This window comes from Papio anubis, chromosome 16, assembly GCF_008728515.1.
Source record: "Papio anubis isolate 15944 chromosome 16, Panubis1.0, whole genome shotgun sequence".
Lineage (NCBI taxonomy): Eukaryota > Metazoa > Chordata > Mammalia > Primates > Cercopithecidae > Papio > Papio anubis.
This window is the reverse complement of record NC_044991.1, coordinates 44331716-44346934: the sequence shown is the minus strand read 5'-3', so window position 1 is coordinate 44346934 and position 15219 is coordinate 44331716. Positions and strand designations below refer to the sequence as shown.

The 15219-nt window shown below is 36.1% G+C and overlaps 1 protein-coding gene across 3 annotated transcripts in view; it reads left to right on the top strand.

Annotated features, from left to right (window-relative positions):
* MACROD2 (mono-ADP ribosylhydrolase 2) overlaps positions 1–15219 on the top strand; it is a 2100238-nt gene that overhangs the window by 74841 nt on the left and 2010178 nt on the right. For all 3 annotated transcript variants that reach the window (XM_021921837.2, XM_003905088.5, XM_009216566.4), the window contains exon 3: positions 10774–10881. In XM_021921837.2, coding sequence (XP_021777529.2) covers positions 10774–10881 — 108 coding nt within the window. The remainder of the gene's footprint in view (positions 1–10773; positions 10882–15219) is intronic.

Below are 15219 nucleotides of genomic sequence, written 5' to 3'. Positions count from 1 at the left end.
GATGATGATTCATGCAAATATAAAATGAGCACTTATCAACACATTTAACTCTGGTTGAAAGGAGAATTTAAAGAACCATGCATATATAGGCAATAAAGAATACTTAAATGAATTTACAAGTAATACAAAATAAATGAAAATAAATATAAATTGTCCTCAAGATAATATTCAGTTGTGTTCCAGGGAATATAATTCATTTGCATTTATATGGACAATAATTCACATTATTATCTATTTTCTGCAGCTTACAGAGTTTTAAAATAGCTCAAAGACAGTGAAAGGTAGAGATGACCGTGATACTTAAGCTATACAGGACACCCACTAATTTCTTGGAGTGAGCTCATATCAAAAGTTTTTCATGTTTTCTCTAACGTGTATTATAAACAATTATAAATGTAATCTATTATAAACAATTATAAAACCACTGCAAAGTTAATAATAAATATTATCCTCAGAGGAGGAAGTAGAAGGGACATACTTTTTCCCCAAATATGACTTTTTGGATGGCATATGATATTGACAAAGACTGTCTCTTTAACCAAACTTTAGTTAGGTCCCTCTAAGCCCTTTTCTTGTCTAGACCCTGTCCTTGTCCTTCGTTGTCCAGTTTGAGCAAGAATCTTGCTGAGTCAGTTTAGAGAGAATCTCCTATCAAATATCTAACACTTTGGTATCTGATCAAATTCGTCATCCCCCACCATTCTCCAGGCAACATATGATCATACTGGCCTACCTTCAGCAAGAATCCCATCTTATCCCTAATGTTTCCTCTTGGTAATTTTCCATCCATTGATCCCATCCTGCCCCTTGGCTATAAATTCCCACTTGTTCCTGCTATATTTGAAACTGAGCTCAGTTTGATACTGAAGTCTCTTTTCTCCTATTGTAATAGTCCCTGAATAATGTTTTTACTGCTTTAACTGCTGTCCAGCTCTAGATCCTTTAACAGTTAATGGTCCTGTGATAGGGTAGGATTAGATTTATTATTGGATTCCTGGATCTCTCATCTAGGACCCAGTTGTATACCTTTGAAACCTTTGTCTTAACTCCTGACTGATTGATCTGGGATCAGTTGATGAGTCTGACTCCTAAGCCATTGCCCTAGATGACAGTTCACTGAAGCGTAGTAGGAACAGATATTCATAGTTAAGATTCTGAATTTACTGGCTGATGTTGGGTTAGAGACCTATGATTGCTTTTGAAAGGTACTACTGGGCTGGAAGTCTTTCTTCATGGCTCTTGGTTCCAAGTGGGTATTCACTTCCAGAATCCTGAGATGGAAATGGTTTTTCCTGGCACTCTGTGAGGTGTCCCTGTTCTATTTGAACATGTTTCTCTCATGGGAACTTCTTAGTTGACTGAAACCCTGTTCTCAAGGCTCTGCTGACTACAGTAGTCTCCCTTATCCTTAGTTTTGCTTTCTGCAGTTTCAATTACCAGTAGTCAACTGTAGTCTGAAAATATTAGGTAGAAAATTCCAGAAATTAATTTGTAAGCTTTAAATTTTGTGCCATTCTGAGTAGCTTTATGAACTCTTGTGCCATCTACTCTATCCTGCCTGGGAAGTGAATCATCACTTTTTAAGTGTATCCAAATGGTAGATGCTACACAACCATTAAGTCTCTTTGTAGTCGTCTCAGTTATCAGATTCACTGTCTGTGTATTGCACTGCCTGTGTTCAAGTTACCTTTATTTTACAAAATAATGGCCCCAAAGCACAAGAATAGTGATGGTGGCAATTTAGATATGCCAAAGAGAAGCCATAAAGTGCTTCTTTTAAGTAAAAAGGTGAAAGTTCTGTACTTCAAAGAAATTGTATGTTGGTATTTAATGTAAGAACAAATTCTATGCGTGAAATTGTGAAGAAGGAAAAAGAAATTTGTGTTAGCTTTGCTGTCGCATCTCAGACTGCAAAATTACAGCCACTGTGAATGACAAATGCCTAGTTACAATGGAAAAAACACTACATTTTTGAGTGTGAGACATTAATAGAAATGTGTTCTGACTGACAGCAGCTGGATTTGGTACTATCTGTGGTTTCGGGCATCCATGAGGGGTCTTGGAACATATTCCCTGTGGATAGGAGGGACTACTGTATGTGCTCCACTAACTCTGTTTATTTATTGTTTGACTAAAGATAATTTAGAATTTCATTGGCTTCTCTAGGAAACTTAAGATCTTTCCAAACTGGCTCCTCTAAGACCTCTCCCTTCCCATTGCTTCTGCTCCTCCTTCTTGCCCTTGCCATCTTGGACTTCACCTTCCATTCTCTTGAATCTTTGATGTCTCCCTAAAAACCCTTACCTCTTTCATCATCCTTCTGTCCATATCTGCCAGACTTTTTCTTCCTTACTTCAGCTTTCAACTCCCTATAGGCACTTGAACTTTGAGCACATTGTCCCTCATTGAGGGTTTTCAAGGGTCTCAAGGATCCCCAAAAGCAACCACCTGAGGCTGAAAAGGAAAAAAATGCTAATTAGAAACACTGAATATTTTATGCAGTCAGATGGGCTTTCGAGACATCCTTACAGCTGTTTGATGTCACCTCAGTTACTGCCTAAAATTTAGTCGACAGCCTCCATAAGATTACATGAGAAAATCTTAAAAATCTTCTCTATAAATATTACTAAAAAACATTAACCCTCATATAGAACAGGTAACCTAATTTGTTCCATTTATCAAAAATACAATTTTGACAAAAATGTAGACGAAAGATAAAACTATATTACTTTGTTTACCTGATTAATTGCTAAAATTTTAGAATAAAAGCTGTAAGATCTGTTTGCGGCTGTATGCACATATGTTTGTATATGTTTACATATGTATGTTTGTTATATATATGTGATATTTTTCTACGTAAGGATAGTATTACCAACATAATTCATAAAATCTCATAAAGAAGAACTATTCAAATTATCTTACAGATTAATGAGCTCTTATATAAGTTAAATACTCCAAAAACTCCCAGAAATGTGGAAACTAACCCAAATGTGTTTTAAAGTTCATATGGGCTGGATGTGGTAGATCATACCTGTAATCCCAGCACTTTGGGAGGCCAAAGCAGGGGGATCGCTTGAACTCAGGAGTTCAAGATCAGCCTGGGCAACATGGTGAAACCCATCTCTACCAAAAAAAAAAAAAAAAAACCAAAAAACAAACCCCAAACACACACACACGCATAAAAAATACAAAAATCAGCTTGGCTTGGTAGCGCATGTCTGTAGTCCCCGCTACTCAGGAAGCTGAGGTGGGAGGATCGCTTGAGCCCAGGAGTTGGAGGTTGCAGTGAGCTGAGATTTCACCATTGCACTCCAGCTTGGGTGACAGAGTGAGACCTTGCCCCCTCACCTTCTACCCAAATAAAAAGTTCCTATGACTTTGCTAAGTCTTCAGTAAATAAGATTAATTTAATATTATTGGTTTAATAAAAATGGGTTTGTCTTAATGACTTGTCAGCATTAAGTATAATATGGGCATGTTTTTATTCTACTTGGGTTTGCTGATCAGATAAACTTATGTCTACTAGATATTTAATATTATAAAAATTATAAATTTCACCTAAGAACCAGTGTACAAGTAAACATTCACTAAAATTAAATTGCTTTATAGCTATGACTTCTTGTATATCAAGCATAACAGTAAAACAAAAATCCATATATTTAACTTTTTAGGTTTTTGCTTTTATAATACTTGCCTAATATATACATATGTTGTAGAAATCGTTAACAGGAAAATAACTTGAGATGTTGGCTAGCTTTGTTTAATGTTATAGTATGTCTGCCTGGAAATTGTTTTTAAAATATTTTTAGTAATTTGCAACCTTAGACTTATATTACATTAATAGATATTCATTAAAATCCACATAATTTCTAAGAAATATAAATGACTAAAATACTAATACTAAACCTAAGTTTGAGTTTATATACTTTGGCTTTTTATTTTCACATGGCATAAAGAAACTAGAAATAATTGGGCCCATTAATAAAATGTTCTTTTGAAAGATTACGCTATAAAGAAACAGATATCTCTAGAAATTGTAAGATGATATATTCATAAAACCTGCTAGTATGCTATAGAATGCTAGCATGTGACACAGTTTATAGCTGTCTACTTCTTAAGTTTTCTTTGTAAAAGTGTATTGGTCATTCAAATTACATTTAATACATGTAAGTTAAACTTAAAAGTAATAAACGTGAGGAGAAACAACTCTGTATGCAAAGTATGTGAGGAATGAAGGACTTTTTTGCTGTAGATAAGGGAAAAAGAGTGTAATTTTGTCTTAAAATGAGATTACTGGTTATTCCAGAATGAGAAAGAGGAAAAATGTAGGACGAAATCTGAATGGATATAGAAAGCTGTAGGTTTGCAGAAAAGGAATTCTTTATGTTTTCAAGCTGGCTAAGATTAAATTGATTTCTATGTAAAGTTTTTTGTTTTTTTTTTTTTTAAATAACATGAGCCCAATAGTGTGCTGATATAAAACTAGAACTTGGTTTTATTTCTGTTAAAGCAAAGTTTTCTTGGAATATTGGTCTGTTCTTAATAACAGATTGTGAAAGGTTTTTCTTTCCTTTTTTTTCTTTTTTGAGATGGAGTTTCACTTTTGTTTCCCAGGCTGGAGTGCAATGGCGCGATCTCGGCTCACTGCATCCTCCGCCTCCTGGGTTCAAGTGATTCTCATGCCTCAGCCTCCCGAGTAGCTGGGATTACAGGCATGTGTCACCACGCCCGCCTAATTTTGTATTTTTAGTAGAGATGGAGTTTCTCCATGTTGGTCAGGCTTATCTTGAACTTCCGACCTCAGGTGATCTGCCCGCCTTGGCTTCCCAAAGTGCTGGGATTACAGGCACGAGCCATCATGTCCGGCTGCCTCTTTGCCTTTCAAGTAATCTGCCTAGGAAACAAAAATTCTGTGCCTTATCAAAATAATTTATTGTGCTTTGTGTTTTCTATGTCATCTCCTTTTAAGAGAACTTAAGTATTGTTTCATAGTGATCTATGATCCTGTTTAATCAGCATTCAAATCTTTTGACATTTTTGACAGTTTTCCAAAATCAGATTCTAAATTAATTTATTGTATTCTATTTATAGAATACAATAAATTCTATTTATTCTAGAATGTTGGCCAGGCTGGTCTTAACCTCAGGTGATCCACCCGCCTCGGCTTCCCAAAGTGCTGGGATTACAGGCGTGAGCCAGCGTGCCCAGCCCTAAATGAATTATTAATCTTGGACTGACCTTGAGATTTCCCATAGGTCCCCTGGAAAACGTCAAAGGATTTGTTCTTTCACCTAGTAAAAATATTGTTTGTTTGACACACTAAAGTATGTGGGAAGCATTGTCAAGTAAAAAGTGATGCTTAAGCTTTTCTAGGTTATATTTGTATGGGTAAATATTAATAATAAAAACATTCCAGAAATTATGTGAATTTCATAGACATTTGCCAATACCCTCATTGTCCATCATATGTCCTTGTATATACTGTTATCATCATAATGCCAACTATTATTTAAATATTTAAATATTGTGTGCCACAAAATAACCTAATTCCCTCATCAGTTTTATCATTTTTATAATGAACAGAGTTTAACCATAGACATTTTAAGTCTTTTATTATCCACAGATGGTTTTTCTTTTACTCTGATTCTTCCTGAAAGCTCCTGTAATCAGCTTATAAGCCAGAATGCTTCATTTTCAACACAACTGATTGTCTTAGAGACCTATGGAAAGGACCATGCCAGGAACTCTGGGGTGTAGCCTTCGAATGGCATTGCTTAGATACTTGTAGACCATACCACTGGAATGAGTATGGATTTCCGCAGCTACTAGAGAAGCTGACTCATAAAACTGCTAACCCGGGATAAAGCAGAAGATTCAATTACGTGGGGCAGAATAAACTAATAAATAAGATAATTTTTATGGTTATTGTTTTGGAATATTTCTCATTCTTTAATGTCTTATTTAAGGAGCATTTTTTTTTCCTGTTTTCTCATGCTTTCTGTAACTCATGACAATTTAGTAGGTTATGCTTTTGTAAAAAGAGATGAAACATATTTTCTTCCAACCTGATGCCTCCAGAATTCAGAAACACTTATTGAGTATTCTAATTGTCAATGGCATTACGATTATTTGGATAAGTTCAGTAAGATTCCGTCTTCCTTGTAACAGGACATACTTGGAAAAATCAGTTTATAACCAAGGCTTTGACTGGGATGTCATATTTGAGAATGATGCATTGAATCAGATACGTCCAGACACTTTTAAGGCACAAAGACTTTATGGAGTCAATGCTTACAAAGTCCTCTTGGGAAACTGGCCTGGTACCTGGCTTATTGGATCCTGCCATCTTATACATTTTCTCAATTCTTCTTGTTTCCTCTGATAGCCTACTACAAGTCTCCAAACTAACATTTTTAATTTCTCCCCACCTTCCTCACTTGGCATCACTGACAACTAAAATTGTCTTTTTCCCAGAAGGGGACAGTTAACACTGTCTTCTTAAGCAAAGTTTAGTCAGGTTTCTCTAAGTCTTTTTTGTGTCTAGGCCCCATTCTTGCAATACTTGCATAGCCCAGTTTCAGCAAGAATCTTGCTAAGTTAGTTAAGAGAAAATGTCTTACCCTTGATATCAGATCACCCTTGATACTTGGTCAAATTGCTCATCCCTCACCAGGCAATATGTGATCACCCTGGCTTGCCTTCAGCAAGAATACTGTTAAGGCCCTATAACCAGAATCCCCCTATGTTTCCTCTTAGTTATTTTCCATCCACTTACCTCCATCCTGCTCCTTGGCTATAAATCCCTGCTTGTTATTGCTGTATTTGGAATTGATCCCAGTTCTACACTGAGGTCTCTTTCCTTTACTGTAATAGTTACTGAATAAAATCTGTTTTTACTGCTTTAATCACTTCCAGTTCCGGTTTTCTTTGACATTATCAAAAGTATACAATATGGAAGAGCAATTACTGTCACGTGTTTACACTGACAGATATTTCAACTTGCAATTGTCAGTGATGCACAAAGCCTGAGTTGGTGCTTTGTGTACGTAGAGAATGTCCATGAGGGAGATATACTTGACAACTTTTTGTCCTATTTATTACTGAAAACCTAGGGTACGGAAAAAGATACATTGAGCTTTGTGTGTGAAGAGGAAGGCAACACATTGGTATGCAAATAAAAGAGGTGGCCTCTAAGTGGTAATTTATATTGTATTTGCAAAGAATAGTTGGTGGTCAAAAAATACTCCCATTAGGTTTTGATTTATTGTTGAAGGAAATACTGCTAATTATTAGTCCTATCAAGCTGTAGCCTTTAAGTATGTACATACCTTTTTCGCATACTATGTGAGGAATTGGGCCGTAAGTATAATCTGACTGTTGAGGAAAGAAGAGTCTCATGTTAGTTTTTAAAATGAGAGACAATTAAAATATTCCCTCATAATGCTGACATTCAAGTAAAGACTATTTTGAGTAACTTACTTGAGTGACATGTCACAGCAGTATGTTTATTCATTACGTTGAATTGGTTGAACTTTCACTTCAGTCTCAAAATATTCCATTTAAAAAAATTGCAGATGACAGATTAGAGTTTCTTTTTAAAAAACTGAACGGTGGTATAAAAATGGTTTAAACGTCATTGTTTTCCCATACCTTTCTTTTTTTTTTTTGAGACATAGTCTCCATCTGTCGCCCAGGCTGGAGTGCAGTGGCACGATCTCGGCTCACTGCAACCTCCACCTCCCAGGTTCCAGTGATTCTCCTGCCTCAACCTCCCAAGTAGCTAGGACTACAGGCACGTGCCACCATGCCTGGCTCTTTTTTTTTTTTTTTTTTAGTAGAGACAGATTTTCACAGTGTTAGCCAGGATGGTCTTGATCTCCTGACCTTGTGATCTGCCCGCCTCAGCCTCTGAAAGTGTTGGGATTACAGGCGTGAGCCACTGTGCCTAGCCCTCCCATACCTTTCTTTTATAATTACTTTTGAGAAAGAAACACATGACTTGTCTCATATGTTTAAAAATTCTATCACTACAAATGTGATGTTACTTACATAATGCTTCATGAGAAAATGAAATAATACTTTTTAGAGCTAAAACCAGTTAAAGAATAATTAGGAAATCTATTTACTCTGTCTCCCAAGTTGAAATGGCCTTTCTGCATTCATTTATAAGTCTGTCAATTTAATGCCTGATAGAGTTCTGAAACATCTTCAGTGATGAATCTTTATAATTTCTAGGTTCACAATAGTCTAAATATGCATTTTTCTCTGACAAAGCCACCAAATGTTTATTGTCATTTAATAATCATTAATGGAGAATCAAGAGTTTATAATTTGGTTAATCACAATAGAAACTAGTTGGATGTGGAACTGAAGGACTTGTGGCTCAGAGTCTTTGTCATTGGGTCAGGTGTTGACAATTTGATAAGAGCACAAACAAAATATAGTCTCTTTCACTGATAAGGAATAATAAATAGATTGATATTTTATTTAAAATAAAATATTTTGAAAAAATATCTTACTATTGTGGTCCATGGATGCTGAAATAATATTTGTCACTTTTGTTTAAAAAAAAAAAAAAGGTAGTGTTGGCCAGGCGCGGTGGCTCGCGCCTGTAATCCCAGCACTTTGGGAGGCTGAGGTGGGTGGATCACCTGAAGTCAGGAGTTCAAGACCAGCCTGGCCAACATGGTGAAACCCCATCTCTGCTAAAAATAGCTGGACGTGGTGGCGGGTGCCTCTAATCCCAGTTACTTGGGAGGCTGAGGCACGAGAATCGCTTGAACCTGGGAGATGGAGGTTGCAGTGAACTGAGACCACGCCATTGCACTCCAGCCTGGGCAACAAGAATGAAACTCCGTCTCAAAAAAAAAAAAAAGAAAAGATTGTGTTTGTTGATCACTTACTATGAGGCAAACATTTTAAGTGTCATGAACTCATGTTAACTGTGAAGGAGCCAGTAGTTTACAAACTGATGCATGGAGGAAATAACTTATTCAAACTCACCCAGCTGTTTATTGGCAGAATTAGGATTTTAACAGAGTCATTCTGGTAGTAAAGTCTGCTCTGACCCACTATCTGGCAGAGATAAATAGTACTGTAGGAGTCCCTGAGAGGTCAACTCAAGTATAAGTATTTTATATTTTGAGGTTTCATAAAGCTTTTCTCTACTTCATTAACATACAAGTTGCCCACATTATTCTCTTTCTCATTATTACTACAACCAGTTGAGTATTTTGATTAGAATACTTCTGGGAGAGAAGTGGTTGCTAAGAAGGGAATGCTTTATAGACAGAGAAAGGATCATTTTTATGGTCACAGGTTATTTTCTAGTCTTGGCCAAATTTTCTTTTTGGTGGGGGGACTATTGTGGTCCAAAGACAATTTAGGTGACTCATAACCTATCACCTCTAATCCCCCAGATGTCTCAAAATTGCATGCTTATGAGAGTATCTCAATGAGTGAATAGCGGTATCTCCTCGCCTTAAAAATTTACACATATCATAAATACTTTTAAAAATCAGAGTATCTCAGTGAGTGAATAGCAGTATCTCCTTGCATGAAAGATTTACACATATCATACTTTAATATAAATAAATTCAAAAATACAGATCAGCTTTCCTATAAGTATATTAAAAACCTTTTTATGAATAGCAATTTAAAATATTTTATAACATTTATTTTGCACAGCTTTGTTTACTAGGTTTAATTTATCTTATTACTATTTGTTAAAAATAAATGGAAATTCAAGTTTATAGTCTTGCTCTAAATCATTTTTAAAAAATCAGATTTCAGAATGTAATGTTTTTGGCTTGTTTTAAATATACCTGCCTGCTGGCTCTTGTGTTGGGGTAAAGCGTTCTTTTTAAAATCTAGTAGCGCCCTCTAGAGCAAAAGGTAAAATACAATTTGATAAGAAAGCAGCAGTTTAACAAATTCAAATATTCTCCTTGAAATTTCCTATCTGGAGTAATAGTTTGTTACCTAGAAGTACCAAAGAGCTGGCCAGACATGGTGGCTCATGCCTTTAATACCAGCACTTTGGGAGGCCGAGATGGGCAGATCACTTGAGGTTGGAAGTTCAAAACCAGCCTGGCCAACATTGCGAAACCCCGTCTCTACTAAAAATACAAAAATTAGATGGGCATGGCATGGTGGCTCATGCCTGTAATTCCAGCTACTTGGGTAGTGGGGGAGAGGTGGGCGGGGCTGAGGCAGGAGAATCTATTGAACCCGGGAGACAGGAGTTGCAGTGAGCCGAGATCACGCCACTGTAGCACTCTAGCCTGGGTGATAGAGTGAGATTCCTTCTCCAAAAAAAAAAAAAAAAAAAGAAGTAGCAAAGAGCTGAACCTAAATTTTTTTTGCTCAGATATATATATATATTCTTATCAAGGATGCCTTTTAGGTAAGTTCTTCTTACCTAACATTAAAGATTGAAACATCTTTTTCTTACCTCCTTGTGAATGTAATGGTACGCAATTTTATTTTAGAATGGATATTTTAATAAAATTACCCATAAGTATTGAATTTCTTGTTGACCAATATAACATACTAAAATTTTATTGTATGTCCATTTTGTATGTGATAGTGTGTTTGTTTTGAAAATTACAAAATAGAGAATAATCCACACCCCTTGTACTTACGCTCTTATTTCCACTTGTTTTTTGTAGTAGAGCATGACACATATTGGGTCTTGTAGTAGTCTTGAGTAAAAAATCATCTTGATTAAAATTAATAATATTATTATTGATATGTCTCCATTTTCTATTACAGAAGAAAATACTCAGGAAACATCCCAGGTGAAGAAAAGTTTGACTGAAAAAGTTTCTCTCTATAGAGGTGACATCACATTGCTAGAGGTAGATGCTATAGTCAATGCTGGTGAGTAGGTGATTTTTCTGTGATGTGTTATATAAGTATTATTTCAAAATATTTTTTATAATTAAGAATGTAAGTATTTTAGAAAAAAATGCTTTCTGAAGTATAAATGTCTATTCTATTTCTCTTCTTGATTAAACACATTGGAGATCTATGTTTTTGTATGTTCTGCAATTAATGTGCATCTACAGCACCCTCTACAGTGAAAGGTGCTAGGTTGAGATTAGGATACTGGACCACTGGAAAAGTGACAGATTGTTGCAGAAAGTTCTTCAGAAAGAACTTTAGCAAGTATATATATTATTGTTACTTTCATAGCTTGAATTAATAGTTGGCCAACATAAATACAAGCTCATCAAGCTTTTTTTCTTCTTTTGAATAGGTTGTCAGGCAATGATTGAACTGTGTAAGACAAAAGTGAAAATATAAAGAAATTATTTCAGTGATTTCAAAACTTAAGTTGTTTGGGTTCCACTTTTCATTTTCATCATGAAATGCTTAATTTTAACCAGCATATTTTAATTATTTTTAATAATTAATTGTCTAGTTAATTTTCCTATTTCAGCATTGGGAAAAATTTAACAGATGTTATATTTCATTATGTGGCTATATATCAAAAAAGATGTAATAGCTGTGATTCTATAAAAATATTGTAAATGAGAGGATATTTAATGGTTTTAATTTGTGTTTTGTAAAGTTAGGCTGTTTGAAGGTTGCAAGTGTCAATTAAAAACAAATCTGGACTTAGGTTAGGAGAGGCTTTATCTAAATAGACTATTACAATAAAAGGAGGAGGATTATTCCAATAGCGGGAGGCAGAATATTGTGTTAACGGGGATGTTTTTCCCTGAGGTCAGCTGGTTCTGGGGAATGGCCGTTAAGGAGGGGTGGCTCACCTTCGATTGCTTCAGGGTGGACCAAAGTTCAGGGGTTTCAAGGAAGGAGAGGAGCCTGACTAAAGTTTGGTCGGGTCGTTGGTGGGCATTGACCAACCAGAATGGCAAATGGGGACAAAGAGTTTGGTTAATCATGTGTGAGACAGAGAATGGGAATTTGGAAAGTCCGTTTCTGGCCTTGTCATTTGGCTGCAAGATGGTCATCTGTTAGTTTTATCTAGTAAGCCTGTTCCCAGAACACAAAAGGATAGGGGTAATTTCTTGACTGTGACTCTTTCCAAGAGTACAGAGTTCAGGTGAAGTTCAGTGTTATCTCCAGGTTCCCTGTGGTGATAATAAATTCACACAGGATAGTAGGAAAATGCATTGGCAGGCAAACAGAAGGGTCTAATGGAGAACTGAAACATTGTTCAAGGATATTGTACAGTTCTGGCAACTGAGCAGAAAGTTCAGAATACTGGTCTGCTTGTTGTTCCCTTAGAATTGGGTATCAGTTACAGCGGGGCACAGTGACTCATGCCTGTAATCCCAGCACTTGGGGAGGTCGAAGTGGGTAGATCACTTGAAGTCAGGAATTTAAGACCAGCCTGGCCAACATGGTGAATCCCATCTCTACCAAAAAATACAAAAATTAGCCAGGTATGATGGCGAGCGCCTGTAGTCCCAGCTACTCGGGAAGCTGAGGCAGGAGAATCGCTTGAACCTGGGAGGTGGAGGTTGCAGTGAGCTGAGATCATACCACTGCACTCCAGCTTGGGTGACAGATTGAGACCCTGTCTCAAAAAAAAAAAAAAAAAAAGGGATTGGATGTCAGTTGCTTTGTACCATAGCTGCTTTGCCGTAATCAAGGCTCAGTTTTCTCCTTTTCTTCTTCTGATGCTTCTGCACTTCCTTTCTCCTTTGCTGCTTCTGCTGCCTGTCTAAAATGTAAAGTCTTCTTGAGAGAGGAGGCTGGGTCATTTAATCGCCACCCAATATGACTCACTCTTTCACCCTCAGGTTACCTCATAGGATACAGGTCTCCCTTATATGTAGTATCTGTGGATTGTTCATTTGTGGTCCTGGGTATCAAGATGCTTTCTCTGTCCCGTGGGGCCTCTGGGGGAAGACAGGCCCTTAGAAAGGGTCTCAGGAAGTCCTCTCCAGTAGTTTAAATAAGATATCACTATAGATAGTAATTTAATGTATATGCCCTAAATTCTATAAATATATGAACTTTAATTTTAAAACATTTAAAAGATCATATATGTGTGTATATATATAAAAGATCGTGTGTGTATATATACATAAAAGATATATATGTATGTGTATATATACATAAAAGATATATATACATATATACATATATCTTTTATGTATATATACACACACATATGATCTTTTATATATACACACATATGTATCTATATACACATGATCTTTTAAATTTTTAAAAATTAAAGCTCTGCCGGGTACAGTGGCTCACGCCTGTAATCCCAGTATTTTGGGAGGCCAAGGCAGGTGGATCATGAGGTCAAGAAATCGAGACCATCCTGGCAACATGATGAAACCCCATCTCTACCAAAAATTCAAAAATTAGCCCGGCATGGTGGTGTATGCCTGTAAGTCCCAGCTACTCGGGAGGCTGAGGCAGGAGAATTGCTTGAACCCGGGAGGCAGAGGTTGCAGTGAGTCGAGATCATGCCACTGCACTCCAGCCTGGCGACAGAGTGAGACTCCATCTCAAAAAAAAAAAAAAGTTAAAGCTCATTTATTTATAGAATTTAGGGCATATACATCAATACATATAGACACATAAAAATATATATTTATACACACATATCTTTTAAATTTTAAAAAATGTATGTATATATGTACATATATATATAAATACACTGTCAGCCTTCCTGTATGTTCTTGTAATTTCTAACCATTACTCCTAGTTCTGTCCTGAGGAAGTACAATTGATCATATCTACTTCCTTTTTAAATACTTGAAGATCACTCTCACAGGTTTTCTCCTTCTTGTTGTTAAGATAACATTGATTTTGCCTTGTTAGCACACACTTAATAAGAGTAATAATGGTCTTTTCTTGGTTTTGCTATCTTCCCATGGAAGGCACACATTAGTACCATTTTCTCTTTTTGTGTCAACTCCTAAAGCAATGTCATCTCCTTCTTAAACATATTTAATACTGTGTATTTGTTAAATTGAATTATTTAATATATGGAATTGAATTTGTAGATCTCTGACTAATGGGACATTCAGCCTTGGAAACTTGACACAGTGAACCAATTGGCTCTGTTTTTTGTTTTATCTGATCAATTAATAAAAATATTTTGGGAGTAATTATTGAAATAAAATAAAATGGTGCAAAACAGAAGAACATCATTAACTACGTCATCACTATTTTGTTCTTTTAAATATTATCTTGCTCTTTCCTAAATGTATAACTTTTCATAGCTGCTGCATAATATATAAGGATATGATGAATTTATATGAAGACAGGCAGCAACTTTTGCTTACTCCCAAAATGATTTGGTAATTTTGACTCACCTCTCTGGCTGTGATGATTGTAATTTGGCCATGTTTTGCATCTCACAAGGATAGTCTCATCAGGAAGATCCCAGGTAGATGAAAAAGGGATGCCAAGTGAATATACACTGTAATGGCTCTATTTACAGCTTTCTACCGTGCAGTTTGTTTGCCTAGTGTGGAAGGAGTGGAACAGCTGTTAACTTTTCAAGTGAACAAGGCAACATGGCAGGAAACTATAGAACTGCCTCTACTGGAAGGGGAGTGAAAAACAGTACCCCTAGTCACTATGCCAAAGCAACCCCGTCACCTCCTGTTAGACTTCTGAAGTGCTCTTTTCATGACCATATTAGTACATTGGAACACCTGGTCTTAGTTGCTATGAATGAAATGATTTCATATTTTAAACTTCTTTCTAATAATGTGTGTTTTGAACTGCCTTAACCTCTTTAAATGTGACCCAGGATGGACTTCTTGTGTATTATATTCTTCTCTCTAGGAAATTATGCATGTTTAGTATGTTTTAATAAAACAGATTTTGCAAGCATTATAGTACACAGGGCAGTAGCAGAAGTTTAGAGTTAGGCAGACCTGGGTTCAAAATTCAGGTTATCATAACCAAGGCCATTTTTTATTTAAACTTTTTATTTTGAAATAACGATAGAAAAGACAAAAATAGCACAGTGGTGCTTTGTATATAGCTATAGTATATACATCAAAAGCAGATTTAAAAAAATAATTTATTTTAGATTCAGGGAGTACTTGTACACTCATTACATGGTATATTCACAATGCTGAAGTTTGGAGTATGATTGATCTTGTCACCCAGGTAATGAGCGTAGTACCCAATAGTTACTTTTTCAACCCTTGCGCCTTCTTTTCCTTCCACCTTAGTAGTCCCCAGTGTGTGTTGTTGCCATTTTTATGTCCG